At 44.8% G+C, this 25,560-nt stretch overlaps 1 protein-coding gene across 2 annotated transcripts in view; it reads right to left on the bottom strand.

Annotated features, from left to right (window-relative positions):
• The window catches only part of LOC130361380 (b(0,+)-type amino acid transporter 1-like), a 41,024-nt gene extending 15,767 nt beyond the window's left edge, over positions 1–25,257 (bottom strand). The window contains exons 1-3 of one of the 2 annotated variants that reach the window (XM_056564271.1): positions 25,165–25,257; positions 5,075–5,875; positions 1,952–2,085 (exon numbers count right to left, since the gene is read on the bottom strand). In XM_056564271.1, coding sequence (XP_056420246.1) covers positions 1,952–2,085; positions 5,075–5,815 — 875 coding nt within the window. In that variant the 5' untranslated portion in view covers positions 5,816–5,875; positions 25,165–25,257. Of the gene's footprint in view, positions 1–1,951; positions 2,086–5,074; positions 5,876–25,102 lie in introns of both variants that reach the window. The other variant, XM_056564272.1, reaches the window with a different exon arrangement.
• Positions 25,258–25,560: the final 303 nt, after the last annotated feature.

The raw sequence follows: 25,560 nt of genomic DNA, 5'->3' as shown, positions 1-25,560 counted from the left end.
TATGATTTGACAGCTCTCCTAGAACCAGGCGGACGGCAGATGTAAAGTATAGTTAAGTGCCGGTGTCCACCATGTAGGGCGCGCGCTCAGCTCTTGAGCCCACTCCATTCTCCCTGACAACATTTGATGTATGTCAAATGTTGGAAAGGGGGTTAATACAAGGGATGCAGCCAACCTGTGATGGGCCATTTTCACAGGGGGCACCATAGTAGCTGCATGGTCATCCTCTATGTTATTTATTTAATTTGCAGAAAAATTATATTGCTAAAACAAACTTGGGCACCTTTGGTATATAATTATAGGTCTAGAAAATCTGAACAACAACAATAGTCACATCGTCATATCAGAATCACGGGTAGAAATCATTTTAATGTAAATTTTATTTTTTTATTAAAAATGCACATGACATGCTACATGCATGCTCACACCCTGCCCCTTATGTACTACTATACAACTTTACATTTTTTGAGTAGACAAAAAATAAAAAAAGAAAGTAAAACCTACAAATTAAACTGTTTTGTCAGCTCATCCCTTTTGAAGATATTGTCCATCACTGATCCCTTTCTTGTGCTAACCACAGATGGACCTTGCTGTGGTTGAAAAATAGAAACAAATGCCAGCTCACCCTGTAAGTCAACGCACAGATCATCGCTCAAGGATTACAGTGCAAAAAAAGTTGTTTCTACCATTGGATTCTAGTAAAACTTCCAACATTTACTGTTCCACTTGAATATCAATTCATTAGGAAGAACAAAGAAAACGCGTATTTACGTATAGCAGGACTAACATAGTCAGACTACATATGGTGGCCTGTGTGACTTAGTGTTTTCCAGGTAACTCCTAATGCATTGCTTTTGAAGAAGGATCAATAAATATTGGAAGTTTTACAAGAATCCAGTGTTGGATCTGTGGTAGGGGTGTAATGAGGGCAGATGTTTTTACCCTGGGGGCAGATGGCATTAACCCCTTGTATTCATGACACCAGGGTGTGGTTTAGCCTAAAACCACCTGAAGGTATACCGCTGGATCCTGGGCTAGGCACGGGGGCAATATAGACTCCGACGCCAAGTTACGGACAACGGTAGCTTTACTGAGGGTAGACAGTTGGTAAAGTCTATACAGTTCAGCCAGGGCCCAAGTAGGTGACCAGTGATGTAGAGACCATAAGGGCTTGCTGGGACTTTTAGTAGGACTGGACAATTGAAAGCAGACCACGCTGACTTGACAGATGACAGGACTTGACTCAAAGCTGTGACTTTATCTTACTTGACTTGATGGTGGCTGCAGGACTGGACTTTGAGGCCTCCAACACTCTAGACACACACACTAGGCACGACTGCACTGGATCTCAGCAGGAAGCAAGAGCTCTAAGCTCCAAGAAAGAAGCTCCACCCAGGGCTTATATGGGGGAGACTAGCAGGGAGCCCATTGGTCACTCTTGGGATCACCTGTTCACTGAAACCTCCTGAGTAACAATCACATGACATAACTCTTAAAGATACAACACGTTTTATAAAACAATACACTGCAGAACATATATACAGGGAGGAAACAGGTGCAAGGGGCCCTGGGGACACTGAAAGAGGCTGCCTGACAGGGCAGTAAGGATACAGGGCAACATCTCCCATACTGGGCCACCACAGATCCAACATTCTGTATACTATATACCTTGCTATGACATATTTTAAGGAATATTAAAAGTCACCTCTGAGATCTATAGTCTGAATACATGTACTCAGGCTATGGCCTTGTGTTTTCTATGGTCATGGAACACCCTTGATGAGTCTTAATTTGTAGAAGGTTGCGCACAGAAAAAAAAGGGTAAAGCAAGTAAGTGTTCTCTAACATGTGGTTCTCCAGCTGTTGCAAAACATTGCAAATACAGCAACAAAAAAAAATAAAAATAAAAAAGGAGGGGGGGAAAAAAAACAAACAAAATTTATGGACTGACCCCCAACTGATGGCGACAGCATCTGATGTAAGTAGTTCCTGTGGAGTCATCGCTGCAAAATAGCTGATATTAGCCAGAAGGTAAATACACGTGACAAGAGGGATTGCAATCATCACAGCTCGAGGAAGGTTCACCTAGAACATACATGAAACTAGTCATGATAAAGTTACTAAGTATCACTCTATGAGTTAAGGAGATTGTTTACTATACTATGTATATGAGTATTCAAAGGTGGATAATACTGTGTCAACTAGGTATTTACTGCAGTTAAGATAAGTATGTGGTATCCCGGTGCGGAACAGGCTTGTCCACCTGTCCTCTCAGGTGAATGTCACTTTATTGGGCTCAGGTTTACATGTTATATGTGACATAATGTGCTTTAATGTCTGTATTCTTTATTGCCTTAAAGGAGAAAATATTGTCTGTGGGATGATGCATAGAGGACCACGTAAGCACTTTGGCCAAACAGGGCCTCCTGCTCTGCTCCCCCAGGTCTGTCTAGACAGAGAGGAGTAAGTCAGTTAGGAGTGAGAGGAGAGTGAGTGGAGGTCACATCCAGGCCCCATAGGCAAAGAAGTGGTTAAAGGGAACCAATCAGATTTTACCCTATATAACGCTTGGCAAAGCGTTATATAGGGTAAAATCTTTATTTTCACCATTCCCGGGGGAGTCTCCTGCCCCCAGGGATGGTGAAGATATGAAGTTATAAACTAGTCACCGCCGCCGCAAGTAGTCACCTGGGCGGGGAGCTCTTCTCATCTACTCCCGTTCTTCGGCCGGGAGAGACGCCCCCTCCGCTTGATTGATGGGCCGCGTCATCGTTCCGCTCACTGAACAGACGGAGCAGAGTGATGACGCGGCCCGTCAATCAAGCGGAGGGGGCGTCGCTCCCGGCCTAAGAACGGGAGTAGATGAGAAGAGCTCCCCGCCCAGGTGACTACTTACGGCGGCGACTAGTTTATAACTTCATATCTTCACCATCCCTGGGGGCAGGAGCATCCCCCGGGAATGGTGAAAATAAAGATTTTACCCTATATAACGCTTTGCCAAGCGTTATATAGGGTAAAATCTGATGATTGGTTCCCTTTAATGCGAGTGATAGCCTCCGGCAGCTCTGGTCTCTACAAGTCCACCCTAGCGGTAAGCCCTTACACTGGATTCTACAAGTGAAGTTGTGAGAGTTAGTGATTGTCAGCTCCTAAGACAAGTCAAGCTTTATCAGTCAGTCATTCTGTCCAAGTCAAGCTCAGACCAGTCCAAGCTATGTCTAAGTCAAAGAGGACTACAAGTCTCAAAGTACCAAGAAGCAATTGTGGTTCCCTGTAGCATTCTCCAGCGTATGAGATTCCTGAAGTAAAGTTAAAAGTGGTTTCCATAACCGGGCATTTGTGGTATTTCTTGCCCGGCGCTTGGCACTGGCAACTGCTTCATTCTTGGAAGTGTGGTGGTTAACACTCCTGGCGTCACAAACTCTAGTCACAGTCACAACACCCATAGTTTACCTACACGCCACCCTTAGTCACCACAGGTATGCGAGAAATTGTCCAAAAACAGCCACTGTCAATATACTTTATTAGAGCATATAAATGTTGCAAAAGAGGGTCTCTTGCTTAGTTATGCATGCCACATATATCACGTCAGTGTCCTCCCCTCCACTATATAACAGTGAATGCGGATCTGCAGGGAGATCAAGGGGGTCCCAGTGGCGGGCCCCCCGTGATCAGACATCTTACCCCTATTCTTTGGATAGGGGATAAAATGTTTGATCCCGGACTACCTATTTAACTGAAAACATACTACTATAATACTTTGCATTGTATTCATTGCATTAAATACGTTCACACGTACGCAGATTTGATGCGCAGGATTTTCTGCTGCAGATTTCAATGTAAACTAAATGACTGAACACAGCTTCTAATCTACAGGTACAAATCCTGCGCATCAAATCTGCACAGGATACTGTGCGTGTGAACGTAGTGCTGGGCAGTATGACCAAAAAAGGATATCACGGTATTTTTCCAAATCATGGCGTTTTAACGGTATTTAACCCCCCCCCCTCCACCCTCAAATGAATTATCAGTTGCAGCGCTCTGTCCCCACATCGGGGGACTAATCATATGTTACCCGCAGGCACTGCTCTGCTTTTCCTCCTGTGAGCGCTGCACATCCTCCTCACTTTGGGAAATTAATGATTTGGAGAACGGAAGCTGTCACCTCCCCCTGCAAGCGCTGAAAGCCAGTGAGCCACGGGCGCTGTAGAGCTTCTGATCCCTGTCCCTTCTGATCAGAACAGAAGCCCTGCGTTTGCAGAAGCAGGGCTTCTGTTCTGATCAGAAGGGACGGGGATCAGAAGCTCTGCGGCTCACTGGCTTTCAGCGCTTGCAGGGGGAGGTCACAGCTTCCGTTCTCCAAACAAAACTGCAGTCCTGTGCCCACGGCTCACAAATCATTCATTTCTCGACGTGGGGAGGATGTGCAGTGCTCACAGGAGGAGAAGCAGCACCTGAGGGTAACAGGATTAGTCCCCCGATGTGGGGACAGAGCGCTGCAGCTGATAATTCATTCGGGGGGGGGGGGGGGGCCTGACCAGTATTGCGGTATATGGAAAAATTGATATCGTAAACAGAAAACACACCGGTATTCGGTATGAACCGGTATACCGCCCAGCACTATGTGAACGTACACTTATACAGAAATCCATGAGTTCATACTAACTATGGGGGAGATTTATCAAAACCTGTCCAGAAATGTTGCTGAGTTGCCCATAACAATCAGATCACTTCTTTCATTTTTCAGAGGCCTTTTCAGAAATGAAAGAAGTGATTCGATTGGTTGCTATGGGCAACTCAGCAACGTTTCTGGACAGGTTTTGATAAATCTCCCCCTATATCTTTTGAACATACCCGTCCACATAGCACCTCAACCACTTAGTGTACCTTACATCAATTAGTTTAAGCCAGAGCAGAGACACTGCAAAGAGTCCCAATAGAGGACATATTACATGGTTGCCCATTTCATTGAATAGACGCCATCACTTCTCTACCTGTGGCTTCAGCAGGAGAAATGTATGACCTCCTGTCTCTTCTCTTGGTGAAAACACATTTTAGAGGATTACCTACTAACCTCAGGGTTCTTCAGTTCCTCTGTAATACAATTCAGATTATTCCATCCATCGTAGGACCAGAGTCCTTGATAAAACGCCACCCCAACAGGACCAAAACCAGCGGCTGTGTTTTCAAAGGCGTTCTGTAAAACCTGAGTGTTGCCCTTGACTAAAAGGACTACACCACCCACAATTATTACAACCAGGACTATCAACTTAGTGGCTGTGCATAAATTCATGATGGACATGGAAAGTCTGACATTTAGGCAATTGATAATTCCCAGGACCAGGACGCAGGTCACTGCTGTGCACTTAAGGACGACTTGTGGAGAAGAACAGTCTGAGAAGAAAGCAGCGACAACATATTCTGCAAAACTTAGGCAGATACCAGCTATGCTAGCCGGCTTCAACACAATGACTGTGGTGTAAGACAGAAGGAAGGCAGGTAAGGGGCCCACATTCCTTAAAATATATATGTATTCTCCTCCAGATTCCTTGATGACAGTTCCAAGTTCAGCATAGGATAGAGCTCCTAGCATAGCCAGGAGGCCACAAGCTGCCCATATTAGGAGACTAGCCCCAGGACTCCCCATGTAATACAGGACCCATTGAGGAGACATGAAGATCCCAGAGCCAATCATTGCACCAGTTATCATTGACACAGCACTTATCAGGCCGAGCTCCCGTTTCAGACGGATCTTTCTAGTGTTGTTGTCCATTTTTTCGTCAGTCAATATAGAGGGAGCTTCATTTGTCTCCATCTTGTAGGTTGTGTACTCCGATCAGATTCTACTGAAAGGGGTGACAACTGCGTTCGTTCCCTATACATTTATAATTAAGAGAAGAGTTAATTATTAAAGCAACACATGTACAAATAACATAGCAAGTTCTATATTAATATGGTTAATTATCTGTTACAAAAGAAAAACCCAATATATTATATATATTATGGTTAGTGATGAGAGATTGGTGACATATGGACACTACAGTGATTGATGCCTTTTTTTGGAATGTCACACATATTCTGTGGGAAAACAAAGCCCCCAAAAAGTGGTATGAGACACATGGTAGAAACCTGTGTTGTATTTTTCTGAAAGTACAAATACATTGTGTGGACCGAGCTTTAAAGGCTATGGACACATTTTAAAAAGGAGTTTTACATATATTAACCTCTTAAGGACACAGCCCATTTTGGCCTTGAGGACAAAGGTAGTTTTCATTTTTGCATTTCTTTTTTTCCCCTCCTCGACTTGAGAGCCAAAACTTTAAATTTTTCCATCTACAGACCGAGGCTTGTTTTTGGCGCGACCAGTTGTACTTTGTGATGACACCTTTTATTTTACCATAAAATGTACGGAGAAACCATTACAAATGTATATTTGTGGGGGGAAATGGAAAAGAAAATCGCAATTGTGCAAATTTTGATGGTTTTGATTTTACATAGTGCACTTTATGGTAAAAATAGCAAGTTCTATTAATGTTGTAGGTTAATGCGATTAAAACGATATTTTATCTAATCTTAGCTTATTGAACTCCTGTAATTACAGGGGTCCGATAAGCTCCGCTGAGCCAACCGGCATGTATTACTTTCACTTTAGATGCCTTGATCGGCATTCATCAAAGTGTCTAAGGGATTAATGATGGGCAGCGGCGGGATCGCCACTCCCCACTGACAGTAGCCAACACTGATTGCTCTGAAGAGAGTGCAGCTCCTGCACTCGCTTCAAAGTCACTTTAAGGCTAAGTTTCCACTTTTTTTTTCTGGCAGTTTTTGGAAAACTACCACTGCAGTTTTTTGAGCCAAAGTCAGAAGTGGATCCATAAGGGAGGAGAAGTGTAAGTCCTTCCATTATACGTCCTATTCCTTTTGAATACACTTCTGGCTTGGCTGCAGTGGCAGTTTTCCAAAAACTGCCAGAGAAAAAAAACAAGTGGAAACTTATCCTAAGGGGTATACATCTTTTGCCCTATCCGCCACTGGCACCCACGCGAGCTCTGTGCAGCACCCGGCATTCTGTGCTGCATTGAGATTGTGGGCCCTGCGATCAAGATGTATAAAGCCAGAATACCCCTTTAATCCTCCTGGGTGTCACACTCCCTGGTGTGTTAAGTGTCAGGCGGCAAGGGCATACCTTTACGCCCTATGTCCAGAACGGGTTAATGGTTACCTTGTGTTTCAGTGACACAATTTGTCAGTGTGACACATGCCCCTTCAAGCATGGCCTTTGTATCCAAGACTGTTTCAGGATCCATCATTCTGCTTTAGAATATTATTTTTTTTTACTGATATTATATATGCTATTATGTTTGCCCTTTTTAGTTTAAATCTGTTGGAACCATTTCAATTTAGTTTCTACCAAAATGATCATTGTACTCCTAGATGAATACCTTAACCCCTTAGGGACTCAGCCCATTTTTACCTTAAAGGGTTACTCCAGGGAAGTTAAGAAAAATAATGACCCAAAGCCTCCAAAATACCTGTTCTGTGTCCCATGTAGTTATTCATGTGGTTTTCACAGCTCCTTTGACACCTGATGTCTCCTAAATACTTTTTCCTTGTTTGCAGCACAAACTACAACTCAGTTGAAGTCAGTGAAGCTCTGTGTAATGGCTGCCAGCCAACTGCTTTCACTATCCGTGTGCATGCTTACAACACTGCAGCTCACACACACTGTACATGTCTTTTCTTTCAGACTATCCTTCCTTCAGCAATAAATCCTCCTGTGCTCTGAATTGCAGAAGTCAGTGATTAGATATTCAGTAGAAAAAAAATGCAGCTATTTGCTCAGTTGTGACTATGAATCTTCACTGCTTTTCTCTCACAGCTCACAAGCTCTCACATAGGGAGCGGAGGGGGAGGGTGTCACGATGCCGGCTGGCAGGAGGTGGATCCTCTGTGCCAGAGAGGGATTGGCGTGGACCGTGCTAGTGGACCGGTTCTAAGTCACTACTGGTGTTCACCAGAGCCCGCCGCAAAGCGGGATGGTCTTGCTGCGGCGGTAGTGACCAGGTCGTATCCACTAGCAACGGCTCAACCTCTCTGACTGCTGAAGATAGGCGCGGTACAAGGGAGTAGACAGAAGCAAGGTCGGACGTAGCAGAAGGTCGGGGCAGGCAGCAAGGATCGTAGTCAGGGGCAACGGCAGGAGGTCTGGAACACAGGCTAGGAACACACAAGGAAACGCTTTCACTGGCACAATGGCAACAAGAACCGGCGAGGGAGTGCAGGGGAAGTGAGGTATACATAGGGAGTGCACAGGTGAACACACTGATTAGAACCACTGCGCCAATCAGCGGCGCAGTGGCCCTTTAAATCGCAGAGACCCGGCGCGCGCGCGCCCTAGGGAGCGGGGCCGCGCGCGCCGGGACAGGACCGACGGAGAGCGAGTCAGGTACGGGAGCCGGGGTGCGCATCGCGAGCGGGCGCCACCCGCATCGCGAATCGCATCCCGGCTGGAGGCGGTATCGCAGCGCACCGGGTCAGTGGATCTGACCGGGGCGCTGCAGTAGCGAGAGTGTAGCGAGCGCTCCGGGGAGGAGCGGGGACCCGGAGCGCTCGGCGTAACAGAGGGGAGATATGGCTGTACAGCCAGAGCTCAAGACCAAACAGAAGTCAGACAGAAATCAGGTGGTGTTGTCCTGAAGGGTGGGGGCTTGTCTCAGTGAGGGGTTTACACCAAGACAAGGTGGATTTGAGAATTACATTTTTCTCTCATTTCCTGCCTGTAAGTGACAGCTGAAATAGGGAAACTGCTGTATATAGCTAATGAATGATATTTAGACAAATACATAGGTTGGTGAGAGGGAAAGGATGGGCTATGGGTTTAGTTCCTCTGAGTATCCCTATAAGGACTTAGCGCTTTTTTGCAATTCTGACCACTCACTTTATTCATTAATAACTTTGGGATGCTTTTACCTTTTAATCTGATTCCAAGAGTGTTTTTTCGTGACATTCTACTTTAATGGGAATAAGAAGGAATAGGTAGCTGAACAGATATGAATACAGATTCTAACGAGTACAGGTAAAAGGTTGTGTACCCTATACAACCTCAATATAATGAAAGGATAAAGGAGAAAGTTACCGTTCTCAAGCTAGATTCTGTGTGAGGAGTGTAGGAATTTAATAAAAATTTTATAAATAAAATAGCTATTGAAAAAAAGGCCAAAAGGGTCTCGAAACGCATCTAGACAGTATTGAGATTACATTTCCACATCAAGCATCTTAGCCGCATATACGATATAAAAGTACCGTATTTATCGGTGTATAACACGCACTTTTTAGGCTAAAATTTTTAGCCTAAAGTCTATGTGCGTGTTATACGCCGATACCGCCCCAGGAAAGGCAGGAGGAGAGAGGCCGTCGCTGCCCGCTTCTCTCCCCCTGCCTTCCCTGGGGTCTAGAGCCCTGCTGCCGGCCCTTCTCACCCCCTGGCTATCGGTGCCGCTGCCCGTTCTGTCCCCCGACTATCGGTACCGGTGCCGATAGCCAGGGGGAGTGAAGGGCGCCGCTGCCCCGTTGCCTCCCCCATCCCCGGTGGCATAATTACCTGAGTCGGGTCCGCGCTGCTGCAGGCCTCCGGCGTGCGTCCCCTTCGTCGTTGCTATGCGCTGCACGGCGCGGCGCATGACGTCAGTGCGCCGCGCCGTGCATAGCAACGACGCAGGGGACGCACGCCGGAGGCCTGCAGCAGCGCGGACCAGACCCAGGTAATTATGCCGCCGGGGATGGGGGGAGGCAACGGGGCAGCGGCGCCGCTGCCCCTTCACTCCCCCTGGCTGTCGGCGCCGCTTCTATCCCCCTGGCTATCGGGGGAGAGAAGGGCCGGCAGCAGGGCTCTAGACCCCAGGAAAGGCAGGGGGAGAGAAGCGGGCAGCGACGGCCTCTCTCCCCCTGCCTTTCCTGGAGATGTATCGGGGTATACACGCGCACACACGCACCCTCATTTTACCACGGATATTTGGGTAAAATACTTTTTTTACCCCAAATATCCTTGGTAAAATGAGGGTGCGTGTTATAGGCCGGTGCGTGGTATACCCCGATAAATACGGTATACATGGGCCCTGCAGACACCACACACAGCACGATTTTATTCATATATTAATAAACACAATCATTCAAATATCTCTCAGTATCTTATTTATTTTTTATAAATTTTTTATAACATTTAGAAAATTTAGCATTTTTCTAACTTTGAAACTCTCTGCTTGTAAGGAAAATGGATATTTCAAATACATTATATATTGATTCACAAATACAATATGTCTACTTTATGTTGGCATCATAAAGTTGACGTGTTTTACTGTATGAAGACATCAAAGTGCTTCAAAATATGGCAGCAATTTTCAAAATGTTCACAAAAATTTCAATATCTGAATTTTTCAGGGACCAGTTAAGTTTGAAGTGGATTTGAGGGTCCTTTTTTGTTGAAAGTACCCTTAAAGGTACAAAGTGGGGAAGACTGGAAAGGCAGTCAGTGACTACACTATAATGCGCACAAGAGGGGCAATATACTGAGGAGGTCACTATTCAGAATCAAATAATGGTAGTTGAATAACTATTTCTCCTATTTTTTCTAAGATCTGTAAGACTGGAAATTTGGAAGCATTGACCACATGCTTTAAGAAAATCCTTTTGGATGACCCCTAGTCAATCAATTCCTAATGGAGTCCCTATTGGAGGATTGAATGGGTGGATATAAATTGTGTGCGCTTGGGACAACTTCCTGTGAAAATCTCTGTGCGGACATTCTGCAGACTGCGCGGACATTCTGCAGAATGTGCCGTCTTATAGACTGCTATGCATTCTGTGTGGTGTCTGCAGAAAGAATGAACAGGTTCATTCTTTCTGCGGACAGGGAAAACAGAATTTCCGTGCCGGAAAATGCAGAGCAGAATCCCGTTGAATTCAACGAGACTCTGCTGTGGAGGAATTTCCATGTGGACATTCCATGCAGAATTTTGGTGTGTGAACATGGCCTTACGGTTGATTAAGTCAATGGTTGCTTCAAGATCAACTGCACAGTGACTGCAGAACATCTATGAATTCTGCTGCTATACAGTTATAAAGTAATGTCATGATCGCTTATGAAATTCACAGATATGTTTTCATTGAGTATGGTGGAACATACTGTATAGGAATTCTGCTTTTGGATGTCATTGCTATTAGATAGTGATGTTTTTTTAAAGGGGTACTCAGGTGAAAAACTAAGTTTTTATAAATCAACTGGTGCCAAAAAGTTAAACAGAATTGTTAATTACTTCCATTTAAAAATCTTAATCCTTCCAATACTTTTCAAGCTGTAAACTTCAGATGAAGTTGTGTAGTTCTTTCCAGTGTCCACAGTGCTCTCTGCTGAGACCTCTGTCCATGTCAGGCAGAGCCGGAGCAAATCCCCACAGAAAACCTCCCCTGCTGGGACAGTTCCTGACATGGAAAGGGGTGTCAGCAGAGAGCCCTGTGGTCAGGCAGAAAAAAACTACACAACTTCCTGTTTAGCATACAGCTGCTGATAAATCCTAGAAGAAGGATTACAATTTTAATTAGAAGTAATTTACAAATCTGTATAACTTTTTGGCACCAGATGATTTTAAAGTATCCCTTTAATGTCACTGAATCCTGCTTCTACACATTTACTAATAGATTGGATGTCCCTGTTAGTCTCCCCCATATAAGCCCTGGGTGGAGCTTCTCTCTGAGCTCTTGCTTCCTGCTGATGTCCAGTGCAGTCGTGCCTAGTGTGTGTATCCAGAGTGTTGGAGACCTCAAAGTCAAGTCCTGCAGCCACCATCAAGTCACAGCTTTATGAGTCAAGTCAAGTCAGTACCTGTCAAGTCAGCATGGTCTGCATTCAATTGTCCCCTTTAATGTCACTGTTTATGAAATTACCAGGTACATCATGTTACTCTGTGCTGTGCAATGTGTACAAGTCCTGCTTCTACACAATTACCAATAAATTGGATGTCACCACTGCTTATGGACTTAGGCTGTGTTCACACGTTCAGGTTTTTAAATTGCAGTTATTCATTACAAAGCCAGGAACAGCGTATAAATGGAGCCCACATATAAAGGAAAGACTGGGATTTCTCTTTTCAGATCCATTCCTAACTTTATATTCAATAATTGCAATAAAAAATGTGTAAGTGTTAACACAGCCTTCGTAGCTGCTGCTTGAATAATTTGATACCATGGAACTTGTGAAACTCTGCCCCTATATAGATATTAACTAGATGTTACTATGGCCCATGATTTTAACAGGCAAGGCATGATCACTAATCTATAGCTGTGGAACATCTGACCTTACGCGGTTATCAATTAATTGGATGGAACTAATGTCTACCAACTTAGTGTGGTAGCCCAGTATGGGAGGTGTTACCCTGTGCTCCTGTCCTGTCAGGCAGCTTCTCTCTATTTGAGCTCTGCTCTTCTGCTAAGCTGAGGTCCAGTGAAGTCGTGCCCAGAGTGTTGGAGATCTCAAAGTCAAGTCCTGCAGCCACCATCAAGTCAAGTAAGCTAAAGTCACAGTTTGAGTCAAGTCAAGTCAGTTCCGGTCATCTGTCAAGTCAGCTTTGTCTGCATTCAATTGTCCAGTCTTACTACAAGTCCCAGTAAGCCCTTAAGGTCTCTGCGTCACTGGTCAACTCCTTGGGCCCTGGCGGAACTGTATAGACTTTACCATCTGTCTACTCTCGGAAAAGCTACTTGTCCGTAACTTTGCGTCGGAGTCTTTATTGCCCCCATGCCTAGCCCAGGATCCAGCGGTATATCTTCGGGTAGTTATAGGCTAAACCACGCCTGCGCGTCATGAATACAAGGGGTTAATGCCATCTGCCCCTAGGATAACATCTGGCCTGCACCACACACCTCGCCACCACAACTTTTGGCGTCACAAACAGGATATGGGTGTGTGCCTTATGCCACAAGTCTGAACTGTGTCCAATATTGTCTGTCAAAACCAAATGCCAATGCGATTTAAGTCTTCGCCAAAAAGTGACTGTCTATGAAATGTGTTTTACCCGAGGCGCTTGTGAAATAGAGGGGGAGGTGAAGAAAAGTTTGTTGCCTGCTATTTGGAACAGTATGGAAGTCGTGAAAACCATGTGCAAGATCAGATCAGAAACTAAGTTACATTGCCAAGTATTGGCTGTACCTGCAAGGGTTAAAGATGTGCTGGAGAAGCACGCGAAAATGTCCCGCACTGGTCAGCGTCCCGCCCCTGGGCGTGGAAACCATGTTGCATCGATGCCGAAGTGGAACTGTGAAGCTCTGCCCCTTGTTCCCGGGGGAACGGAAGCCATTTTCCCGAAGCCCTGCATAAAATGAGCAGCGCCATTGCATAATAGGCATACACACATGTAGAGAGTACCAAGATGGCGCCGGAGGCCCGGAAAGTTTTTGCAGCGCAAATGTTTCAGGAGCTGGCAGATAGTCTACAGCGTATCTCCATCGGGGCCAAAGAGGCCTGCTACCACGTCCCGCTGCCCGAGAATGATGGAGACTGGCCACCAACCCAAGAGGAGGGAACGCCAGCATCTTTTAGTGCATCATCGCCGGTGAGGCTGTCCCCTCACCACCGGACCTGGGGGTCCTGGGCCGAGATCCACACGAGGAGTCAGAAGTGAGTACCCCGGCTGAGGCCGCTTTCTCTACCCCCTCCTTCTACCCCTTGCCCAGAGCAAACCTCCCAGGCTGTATGTCCCTGGTCACCACCATTACCTAAGTGGTTGTTTGGCGATGAGCCTGGACCGATACAATATATGAGGGTGCACCTTCTTCCCCTGCCAGGGAAGCCCCATCCCTCAGTTCTGACTGTCCAGTCATCTACAGATGTGCTCAGGCCTACTCCTATTGTCGAGGTGTTTGGCCTAACCAGCAGGCACCAAATGAAGTGCCTCGGCCTACTCCCAAAGAGGAGGTTTAGCCGGCCCAACAGGCACCAGCCGTGGTTCTCCCAGTGGCTCAAGTTGCTGCGTTTCTACTGGTGGTTACCATCAGCCCCACCATTGCAGAGTCCACCTTGTCACGAGTGAACTGGAACACCTGCGTGAGCCCCATGAAGGGGGCACAGTCCCGTGAACCTCATTACTTGTCCCAGCTTCGGAAGCAGTATGTCTGGCGAGGCTGGGATGGCAAGTTTCCAAGTTAGGGAAATCTACCCGTGATAATTCTGAATATATATAGGGTTATGCAACGTTTAATAAAAGTGCCTGACGAACTTGTCAAACGTTTATTTGCAACCAATTGCGTAAGTGTATGTGCCCGGCTTCTAGCCGTGATTCTTTACTAAGAACTCTAAAATGCACCAGGACTGTGGAGTGGTACAATGAAAATATACACCGTTAGAGTATTATATTTTTGCTCATTACCTTTGCACAAGTAAATACTTCTATTTGTGTACTATAATGGTTATGGTGTGCTGTAATAAAATGTGTATAATATGTTTGTACAGGGATGTCTAAAGGTATAGTGTCGTTTCTTCATGGTGATTTATATGGGAGGTATCCTGACCGAGTAGGGAGAAGCGTAGCCATTACCTCACCGCCATGATAAATTCCCGCCAGGTACAAAGATTAACTCATAACGTAAAGTTATGTACCACACATAGTCAGTTAAAAAAAAAAAGTAGGTAAAAGTAGTCCACACATATGCAAATAGTTAAGATAGGACTGTAACATTATTTGTCGCCCCAGTCCACAAGTTTTAAATATATACAGTTATGTGTCTAATGTTTTCTTTCCTGTCCACATGTACAGGGTACTCTACTGGCCAGAGGATTCACCTGATAGCTAGATAAAGCACGTAGAGCAACAGAATTGATAAATGTAAAGGTAACACTGTTGTACAGTGTAACAACATATATTGAATTCTAGGGAGAAGAGTTGAGAACCGAGGGCCCCAGCAGCTAAGTGATTGGGTAGATAGCCTCCGGCAGACCAATTTGTGATTCTATTTATATTGATATGTATATTATTGTCTTGAGTGTCTTCATAAAGCAGTTCCAAAGTCAAATTAACCCCACATGTTTAACCCCTTAAGGACTCAGCCCATTTTGGCCTTAAGGACTCAGACAATTTAATTTTTACGTTTTCATTTTTTCCTCCTCGCCTTCTAAAAATCATAACTCTTTTATATTTTCATCCACAGACTAGTATGAGGGCTTGTTTTTTGCGCGACCAGTTGTCCTTTGTAATGACATCACTCATATCATAAAATGTATGGCGCAACCAAAAAACACTATTTTTGTGGGGAAATTAAAACGAAAAACGCAATTTTGCTAATTTTGGAAGGTTTCGTTTTCACGCCGTACAATTTATGGTAAAAATGACGTGTGTTCTTTATTCTGAGGGTCAATACGATTAAAATGATACCCATTATTACATACTTTTATATTATTGTTGCGCTTAAAAAAAAAAAATCACAAACTTTTTAACCAAATTAGTACGTTTATAATCCTTTTATTTTGATGACCTCTAACTTTATTTTTCTGTATAAGCGGCGGTCTGGGGGCTCATTTTTTGCGCCATGATCTGTACTTTTTTTTGATACCACATTTGCATATAAAAAAAAATACATTTTTTATAAATTTTTTTTTATAAAATGTATAAAAAAAAGTAGGAATTTTGGACATTTTTATTTTTTTTTCGTTCATGCCGTTCACCGTACGGGATCATTAACATTTTATTTTAATAGTTCGGACATTTACGCACGCGGCGATACCAAATATGTCTATAAAAATTTTTTTTTACGCTTTTTGGGGGGTAAAATAGGAAAAAACGGACGTTTTACTTTATTGGGGGAGGGGATTTTTCACTTTTTTTACTTTCCATTTTTTTACACTTGAATAGTCCCCATAGGGGATTATTCATAGCAATACCATGATTGCTAATACTGATCTGTACTATGTATAGGACATAGAACATATCAGTGTTTTCGGTCATCTTCTGCTCTGGTCTGCTCGATCACAGACCAGAGCAGGAGACGCCGGGAGCCGGACGGAGGAAGGAGAGGGGACCTCCGTGCGGCGTTATGAATGATCGGATCCCCGCAGCAGCGCTGCGGGCGATCCGATCATTCATTCAAATCGCGCACTGCCGCAGATGCCGGGATCTGCATTGATCCCAGCATTTGAGGGGTTAATGGCGGACGCCCGCGAGATCGCGGGCATCGGCCATTGCCGGTGGGTCCCTGGCTGCGATCAGCAGCTGGGATCAGCCGCGCATGACACGGGCATCGCTCCGATGCCCGCGGTTATGCATAGGACGTAAATGTACGTCCTGGTGCGTTAAGTACCACCTCACCAGGACGTACATTTACGTCCTGCGTCCTTAAGGGGTTAAAGAGCATGTATGGACATTCACAATGCCACATGGACTCATCCTTATCTTGTTTTGTAATCCAGACCTGAGAAGGACATTGTGCATAAATGCCCAGGAACTGTCACTAGGCCTCAGTGCCCACTTCAGTTCTCCCCCCTCCTGGACGTCAAGGACTACTTTAATTAAGAGGGGGAGTTTGTGGTGGCCCAGTACGGGAGGTGTTACCCCGTGCTCCTGCTGTTATGTCAGGCAGCTTCCTTCAAGGTCCTCAAGGCCCCCTGCACTTGTTTCTTCATTGTAAATATGTAAACATGTAAAGTGTTATAATATTTAATGTTCCTTTAAGAGTTATACCATGTGATTGTTGCCCAGGAGATGCCAGTGACCAGGTGATCCCAAGAGTGACCTATAGGCTCCCTGCTAGTCTCCCCCATATAAATCCTGGGTGGAGCTAGCTTCTCTCTTTGAGCTCTGCTCTTCTGCTAAGCTGAGGTCCAGTGCAGCCGTGCCTAGTGGGTGTGTCCAGAGTGTTGGAGGCCTTCAAGTAAGCTAAAGTCACAGCTTTATGAGTCAAGTCAGTCCCTGTCATCTGTCAAGTCAGCGTGGTCTGCATTCAATTGTCCAGCCTTACTACAAGTCCCAGCAAGCCCTTAAGGTCTCTGCGTCACTGGTCACCTCCTTGGGCCCTGGCTGAACTGTATAGACTTGGGGGGCGTGGTCTGGCTGCCTAGCTGTATGCACGTGTGAGCTCTGAGCTCCGGCTTTAGCACTGTCCACAGCGAAGAATTAAGCACCCAGATTTTTATACAGACGGTGGCGGAGCCGCTTAGCAATGCCCACTACGAGGAAAAAGGCGGCTCATCAGGTGATTTCACTTTACAAGGTGACCGGAGGATTCCCAAGACGGCCGCCGGAGGGGCCGCGGTGCATGGCCTGGCCGCACATCCTCTCCTGAGTCACAGCACCACTCACCTGTCACAACCGTCCACAGAGCGACATCTGACCCTGCTCTGTCGGCAAAGAGGGGGGGGGGGGGGGGACTGTGTCTCGCCGGCTGGTCTTCATGGCCCACGCCATTCTCCACATTCCGCTGCCACAGGACTCGCAGTGAGTGAACCCAGATCTCCCCTCACAGCTCCTCAGCACTCAGTGGCTTTGTCTCCCTCTCACAGCCTGCTCAAGCAGCGTCTGGAGGAGGGCTGCCTTTCACCCTCCTCTCAACTACAGGCTGACCTTGCTACTGTAGACAATCTAGAGCCTGGGTTCTCAACCAGGGGTACGCAATGGGGTTGCCGGCCATGCATTGTACTACTGTAAGTGAGCTGCGTGTTTGCCGGGGAGACGTGTGACCTCCCCTGACGTTGCACAGAGTTGCCGCACAGCGCAGGAGGACGTCACACGTCAGTGCGGCCCCACCGAACGGGACGCGCTGCGTGAAGGAGCAGGCAACGGGACCGCAGGACACCAGGTAAAACAAAAAAGTTAAAAACAACTGTATGGGCCGGAGGGGAGACTGTATGGGACAGAAGGGGGACTGTATGGGACGGAGGACAAGGCATTTAGATGGAGGGGGAGAGGGATAATGGCGGAGGGGGTATGTGGAGTAATAAAGTAAACCCTTGATACTGGAGGAACATATTGATATAGTTGGGGTCACTGAGACATGGCTGGACTCCTCGCATGACTGGGCTGTCAATCTGCAGGGGTTTACATTGTTTCGCAAGGATAGAATGAACAGAAAAGGTGGTGGAGTCTGTCTGTAAGACGTAGTATGAAAGTCAGTGTGAACGATGCCATAGTGTGTGATTCTGAGGATGTGGAATCATTGTGGGTAGAATTACAAAAGGAGGGAAATACTGAAAAAAATAGTATTTGGTGTAATCTACAGACCCCCTAATATCACTGAAGAGATAGAAGTTCGGCTTCATAAACAAATAGAGAGGGCCGCCCGGGCAGGTACAGTGGTAATAATGGGAGATTTTAACTATCCAGATATAGATTGGGGTCCGGGGTTGGCTAAAACTACAAAGGGGCGACAATTCCTAAATTTATTGCAGGATAATTTTATGGGCCAGTTTGTGGAGGACCCAACAAGAAGTGATGCCTTGTTGGATCTGATCATTTCCAACAACGCAGAGCTGGTTGGTAATGTAACTGTGCGGGAAAACCTTGGTAATAGCGACCACAATATAGTTACTTTTGACTTAAAATGTAGAAAACAAAGACAGGCGGGGAAGGCAAAAACATATAACTTTAAAAAGGCAAATTTCCCTGGGCTGAGAGCTGCACTACAGGACATAGACTGGGGGGAGGTGTTCTCAAATACTGATACAGAAGGTAAATGGGACATCTTTAAATTAACTATACAGCTAAATATATACCAAAGGGGAACAAATATAAACGATTAAAACTAAATCCTACATGGCTGACACATGATGTTAAAAGAGCAATAAACAACAAAAAAATAGCCTTCAAAAAATACAAATCTGATGGGTCAGCTTTAACATTTAAACAGTACAAGGAGCTTAATAAAATCTGTAAAAATGTAATAAAAATAGCAAAAATTCAAAATGAGAGACAGGTGACCAAAGAAAGCAAAACTAATCCTAAATATTTTTTTAGATATATAAATGCAAAAAAACCAAGGACAGAGCATGTAGGACCCCTTAATAATGATAATGGGGAGGTTGTCACAGGCGATCAAGAGAAGGCAGAGCTACTGAATGGGTTCTTTAGTTCTGTATACACTATGGAAGAAGGAGCTGACATTGGCCAGGTCAGTGCTGGTAACACATCATGTAATGTACTGAACTGGCTTAATGTAGAGATGGTACAAGGTAAGTTAAGTGATATAAATGTAAGCAAATCCCCAGGACCGGATGGACTACACCCAAGAGTTCTTAGAGAGGTAAGTTCAGTAATATCTGTACCCCTGTTCATGATATTTAGAGATTCTCTGGTGTCTGGTATTGTGCCAAGGGACTGGCGCAAGGCGAATGTGGTGCCAATCTTCAAGAAGGGCTCTAGGTCTTCCCCAGGAAACTATAGACTGGTAAGTTTAACGTGCATTGTGGGTAAATTGTTTGAAGGACTTATAAGGGATTACATACAGGAATACATAGGGGATAATTGTATTATAAGTGATAACCAGCATGGGTTTATCAAGTTGTCAAACCAATCTAATTTGCTTTTATGAAGAGGTGAGTAGAAGCCATGACAGAGGAATGGCTGTGGATATAGTGTTTCTGGATTTTGCTAAAGCGTTTGATACTGTCCCTCATAGACGTCTGACAGGTAAGTTAAGGTCTTTGGGTTTGGAAATTTTAGTTTGTAACTGGATTGAACACTGGCTCATGGATCGTACCCAGAGAGTGGTGGTCAACGATTCGTACTCTGATTGGTCCCCGGTTATTAGTGGTGTACCCCAAGGTTCAGTACTGGGACCGCTGTTTAATTTATTTATCAATGATATAGAGGATGGTATTAACAGCTCTGTTTCTATCTTTGCAGATGACACCAAGCTTTGTAGCACAGTACAGTCTATAGAGGATGTGCATAAGTTACAAGATGACTTGGATAGACTAAGTGTCTGGGCATCCACTTGGCAAATGAGGTTCAATGTGGATAAATGTAAAGTTATGCATCTGGGTACTAATAACCTGCATGCGTCATGTCTTAGGGGGGATTAAACTGGCACTAGTAGAGAAGGATCTGGGTGTACTTGTAGATCACAGACTACAGAATAGCATGCAATGTCAGGCTGCTGCTTCCAAAGCCGGCAGGATATTGTCATGTATCAAAAGAGGCATGGACTCAAGGGACAGGGACATAATACTCCCCCTTTATAAAGCATTGGTACAGCCTCACCTGGAATATGCTGTTCAGTTTTGGGCACCTGTCCATAAAAGGGACACTGCGGAGTTGCAAAGGGTGCAGAGACGCGCGACTAAACTAATATGGGGCATGGAACATCTTAGCTATGAGGAGCGATTAAAGGAGTTACAATTGTTTAGTCTTGAGAAGAGACGTTTAAGGGGGGATATGATAAACGTATATAAGTATATTAATGGCCCATACAAAAAATATGGAGAAAAACTGTTCCAGGTTAAACCCCCCCAAAGGACGAGGGGGCACTTCCTCCGTCTGGAGAAGAAAAAAAGTTTAGTCTCAAGGGGCGACACGCCTTCTTTACCGTGAGGACTGTGAATTTATGGAACAGTCTACCTCAGGAACTGGTCACAGCAGGAACAATTAACTGCTTTAAAACAGGATTAGATACATTCCTGGAACAAAATAAGATTAATGCTTATGAAGAAATATAAAATCTCATCCCTTCCCCAATATCGCGCCACACCCCTACCCCTTAATTCCCTGGTTGAACTTGATGAACATATGTCTTTTTTCGACCGTACTAACTATGTAACTATGTAAAGCACAAGGCATTTGTGGTCGGATTCTTATATGTACCGTAAGTAGGGTACCATTTGCATGGATAATTCGGCCTGGGGTGTGCCTGGCCGGCTGTGAAGGGTATCCTATAGAAAAGGGGATACCCTGAGTGTAACTGTAGGGGAGAAAAAAAAAAAAGGGGAGGGAGGGTGGGGATGCCTTGCATGCTGTCGACAGCACCTGTATGGATGAGGTGGGTATTTAAGGACCAGACTCCTCCCACAAATTAGGTTAACTGTTTCAGCTAACCTCCACTTGTGGTCAGATTCTTATATGTACTGTAAGTAGAGTACCATTTGCATGGATAATTCGGCCTGGGGTGTGCCTGGCCGACCGTGAAGGGTATCCTATAGAAAGGGGGCAAAAATACATCAGTTAGGTAATGCATGAATTAATGGTTAAGTATAACCTACTTCATATGAACCCGAAATAGACAAAATGCTCCAGTTAACAGCCGGGGGTTGGAACGTGTCAATGGAACGGAGCGATAAAAGTGCCCTAAATTACTTAACATCTAAGTGATAACTGACCAATAAGCCCCTACCCAGAAGCTGGCTCAGCTGTTATGGAGCCGAAACCAAGAAGGAATTCTGGATATACCACTTGGCACTACTGGACGCATAGCGCCTACCAGAATGGTACTACCAGGGTGCACATGGATAGAGGTAACCCAAGTGACAGAGATATGAAATGTTGGAGAATTGCTAGATAGACAGAAGGTACAATGATTCGGTTAGATTGATTAGTGGCCAAAACACAGACATCAGTAGGTCTTTAGATAGGTAGTGCATGGAGAGAAGAAAAAATAATAATTTGCATGTGTCCCGTGCTACACATAAGTATTCCTATTGAACCATGCTATACATAAGTGACAACAGAAGAAAGACCCCCATAGACAAAACATAAAAGAACATAACATACTTAACCTGAGGTTTTGTGTACCAGTAAGGCAGTATCCTCATACTTGCAGGCATAAAGATGATAATTACTGCTACGCCCTGAGGCTTATCGCAAAAGAAAATATACATGACCAGCAGGTTACAAAGACCAATATGGGCAAATATACCAACAGGTACAGGTTTGACAAGACAAACATGCAACAAAAGGCCCAGAAGCTACATCCACACCAAAGAACTTAACACTAAGACGTGTACAGCTAAGACCACAATCAGAGGCATAGTGAACATAAGAGGAAGATAGAGATGACGACAACATGAGGCTCGTGGACTGACAGTGCAATCTGCCTCAGACAGAGGTCGTATGTAACGCAGAAACGGAAACAACATGAGGCTCGTTGATTGTCAAGCAATCTGCCTCTAACAGGGGTGTATGTGACGTACACAAACAAAAGACGACAAGAAACAAGAAAGTTTGCAATGTACAAAGGAATGACAATATGAAGGCCCGAGGATTGTCGGGCAGCCCATCTCACGGGAGCATGAGACGTACGAAAGCATATAGAGTGACAACTTAAAGCTTACTTGGAATGGCGAGATCAAACTGACTAACAAGGTGTATAAAATGACCAAAAAGGAAACTATAGATGAGGCTTTATGGATTGATGACAGCAATCAGCCTCCGACCACACCGAACGTATAGGGTACAGGCCTAATATGTCTGACTTAAGCACATGAAAACGTGAGTGTAATACTATGACCACAGCCTAAAATACTTGACAAGCGTACATAACGTAAGCATAAAGTGACAGTGCTGAAACCAAAGAATGGGACAATAAGCTTTGGAACGTACACTGTAAGGAACTATATGCATATTACCCTGTAGGGAAAAGTAAGTATGTCACACTGTATGGTACCGCATGTATCGTATGCATGTCACACTGCAAGGAACTGTATGCATAGTACCCTGTAGGGAACAGTATGTATGTCACTCTAGGTAACTGTATGTATACTGCAGGGAACCATATGTATGTCCCACTATAGGGAACCGTTAACATTGAAGCATGGTATATCACTTGAAGTAACGTAAACGCCGTATAACATAAGCGATCTGCCTCTAACAGGGGCGTATGTGACGAACAAAACCAAAGACGACAAGAGGCTCGTAGATTGACGATACAATCTGCCCCAGACAAGAACGTTTGTACAAAGGAGTGAAAACAATATGAAGGCTCGAGGATTGTCGGGCAGCCTCTCTCACGGGAGCATGTGATGTACAAAAGGCATGCAAGTGAGGACTTAAAGTTTACCGGGAATGGTGAGATCAAACTGGCTGTAACAAGGTGTGTGTAAAGACCAGAAAAGGAAACTATAAAGATGAGGTTATACGGATTAACAACAGCAATCAGCCTCCAACCACACCAAAAATAAATAGCTAAGAGGTAAGACAACCTAGCGTACATAACGTAAGCAAAACATGACAGAGCTGAACCCAAAATGGGACAATATCTATGAAACATACACTGTAAGGAACTGTATGCGTATTACCCTGAAGGGAACGGCATGCACGTCACACTGTATGGAAACGTATGTATGTCACACTGTGAGAAACTGTATACATACCTTTCCCCACAGGGCACCATGTCACACTGTAGGGAACCGTATGCATAGTACCCTGTAGGGACCAGCACGCATATGATACTGTAGGGAACCGTTAACATTGAAGCATGGTATATCACTTCAAGTAACGCAAGTACCGTAAAACATCTCCGGAAGCATCAAGGCGCTGTAAATGAGCTTATATAGTGACGTAGGCCCTGAACAAAATTAATGTTCAACATAACAGCTAATTAACCACTAATACACAGTATATATATAAGCCACAGTAACAAACAAATTACCAGCAGTAGTAACATAGGCCCATATGTCAGCTAAAATAATGTTAAATGCCCAGTACATCTGCTACAGTAACATGAGCCCCAAGTAACATTAATGTACCGTTTATCAATTATTAACAGTACCACATAGCATAGTTACTAGTTATGTAATGCAAATTATCAGCTACAGTAACATAAGCACTGTATGACCACTATAGGGACAAAAATGCACCACATCACAGCTATGGAATGTAACACGGTATCAGTTATAATAACACAAAGCCCAGTATATCAATTATGCCAAAACGAGCACAGTACATACGCTATGGTATCAACGCCTTGTACTGAATATCGATATAATAATGTGAATCACGGTATCAGCTCAGGTAATGCATGCCATGGGAACGAATGTAGCATAAATGTCATAGTCACATATGCACCATGTTACAGCTCCAGAAAGATATACATAATTTTATGTAATGTGCCTGCTATAGGAATATTTGCGTAGTGTGAACGTTAGGGGGTAAAATTACTCATGTTCAATGAGAAACATAAGAGTAACATGACAGCGCAGAACATGAAAAACGTGACCACAAGCCATCATATTGAAAGAAGATGTACATGTTAAACCGCTAGGGAAGCATATGCACGTACACCAAGTAGGTACCTGGAGTAATGCTGTGTTGAACACAAGCGTGGTATACTGTGTGGACATAAGCATGGAACACTATGTGGAAGGTAAGCATGGTATACTGTGTGGACCTGAGCACAAAACACTATGTGAAAGATAAGCGTGGTATGCTGTGTGGACGTAAGCACGGATAAGCGTGGTATACTGTGTGTGAACATATGGCAGTACAGTTTTGCTCGTTAACTGCTATTGCAACTGAGTGGAAACACAATCATGGTGCAGTTGTGTAGAATGTAGCTAAGGAAGCTAAGTGATGTCAGTACCTGGATGAAATGAATACGTGTTATCCTGTGTGAGCCGTATGCGAGAAAAATGCAGGGAAACATAGGCGTGTATGGTAACGTAACAGAACGCTGTAAGGAAACGTGTGCCACATTGTAAAATGAAAATGTGGAATACCATGTGGGATCATATGCAAGGACATCCTATCACTCCTGACCTTCAACTTGAACAATGTATACAGGAGCAGTACCACATCAGACACATTCCCATATACAGGGACAGCTTATGCAAGTTACATAACCAGATAACCTGACCTGCACAACAAGAAATGTTTATCAATCACCTTCCTGAAGAACGTTACCCCTGGCAACCTTGCACGGCCCCCGGGGATGCCCCTCAGTAAATTGCAAGGCGGCGCTCGGCAACTTCTCACACACCGCTCCGCAATGTTCATATGACAGCGTGTGCGCCCATAACTAGTATGCAGTGTACCCAAAGCAGGACTTGTGCACAGATGCCGCTCTGCAACACTTACATGCCGCATGTATGCCAGTAACCATGGCACCAAGTAAACAAAGCGGGCTCTTGCACATGTAATACCTAGCTAGCCGCCCGCTGCATGGCTGCCTGGACTGCCAAGCCCCCAAAGTGAACATCCATACCTGCTGTAGTGACAAACGTTACCATGGCGCAGGCAAGCTGCGCTCTTACTTTACCCCTGTACCTGATGGAGGGGAATGTAGTAACAGGAAGTGACCACTGGCCTAGACAGGCAACAGCTCAGAATGATGCCTTGCATGCTGCCGACAGCACTTGTATGGATCAGGTGGGTATTTAAGGACCAGACTCCTCCCACAAATTAGGTTAACTGTTTCAGCTAACCTCCACTAAAATGTTATGCCTTGTGCTTTATTACTCCCCACTAACCTTACCTGTAACAGACGCACCGTTGACGGAGGCTGCCATGAAAGACATGCTCCTGCTTCAAAACAGATCTATGCTGCAGGCTTTGCAAATGCTCATTAACCTCTTCAGGACACAGGGCATATGGATACGCC

The sequence above is a fragment of the Hyla sarda genome, chromosome 3 (genome assembly GCF_029499605.1).
Source record: "Hyla sarda isolate aHylSar1 chromosome 3, aHylSar1.hap1, whole genome shotgun sequence".
NCBI classification, from domain to species: Eukaryota; Metazoa; Chordata; class Amphibia; order Anura; family Hylidae; genus Hyla; species Hyla sarda.
This window is presented reverse-complemented; position numbering and strand designations above follow the sequence as displayed.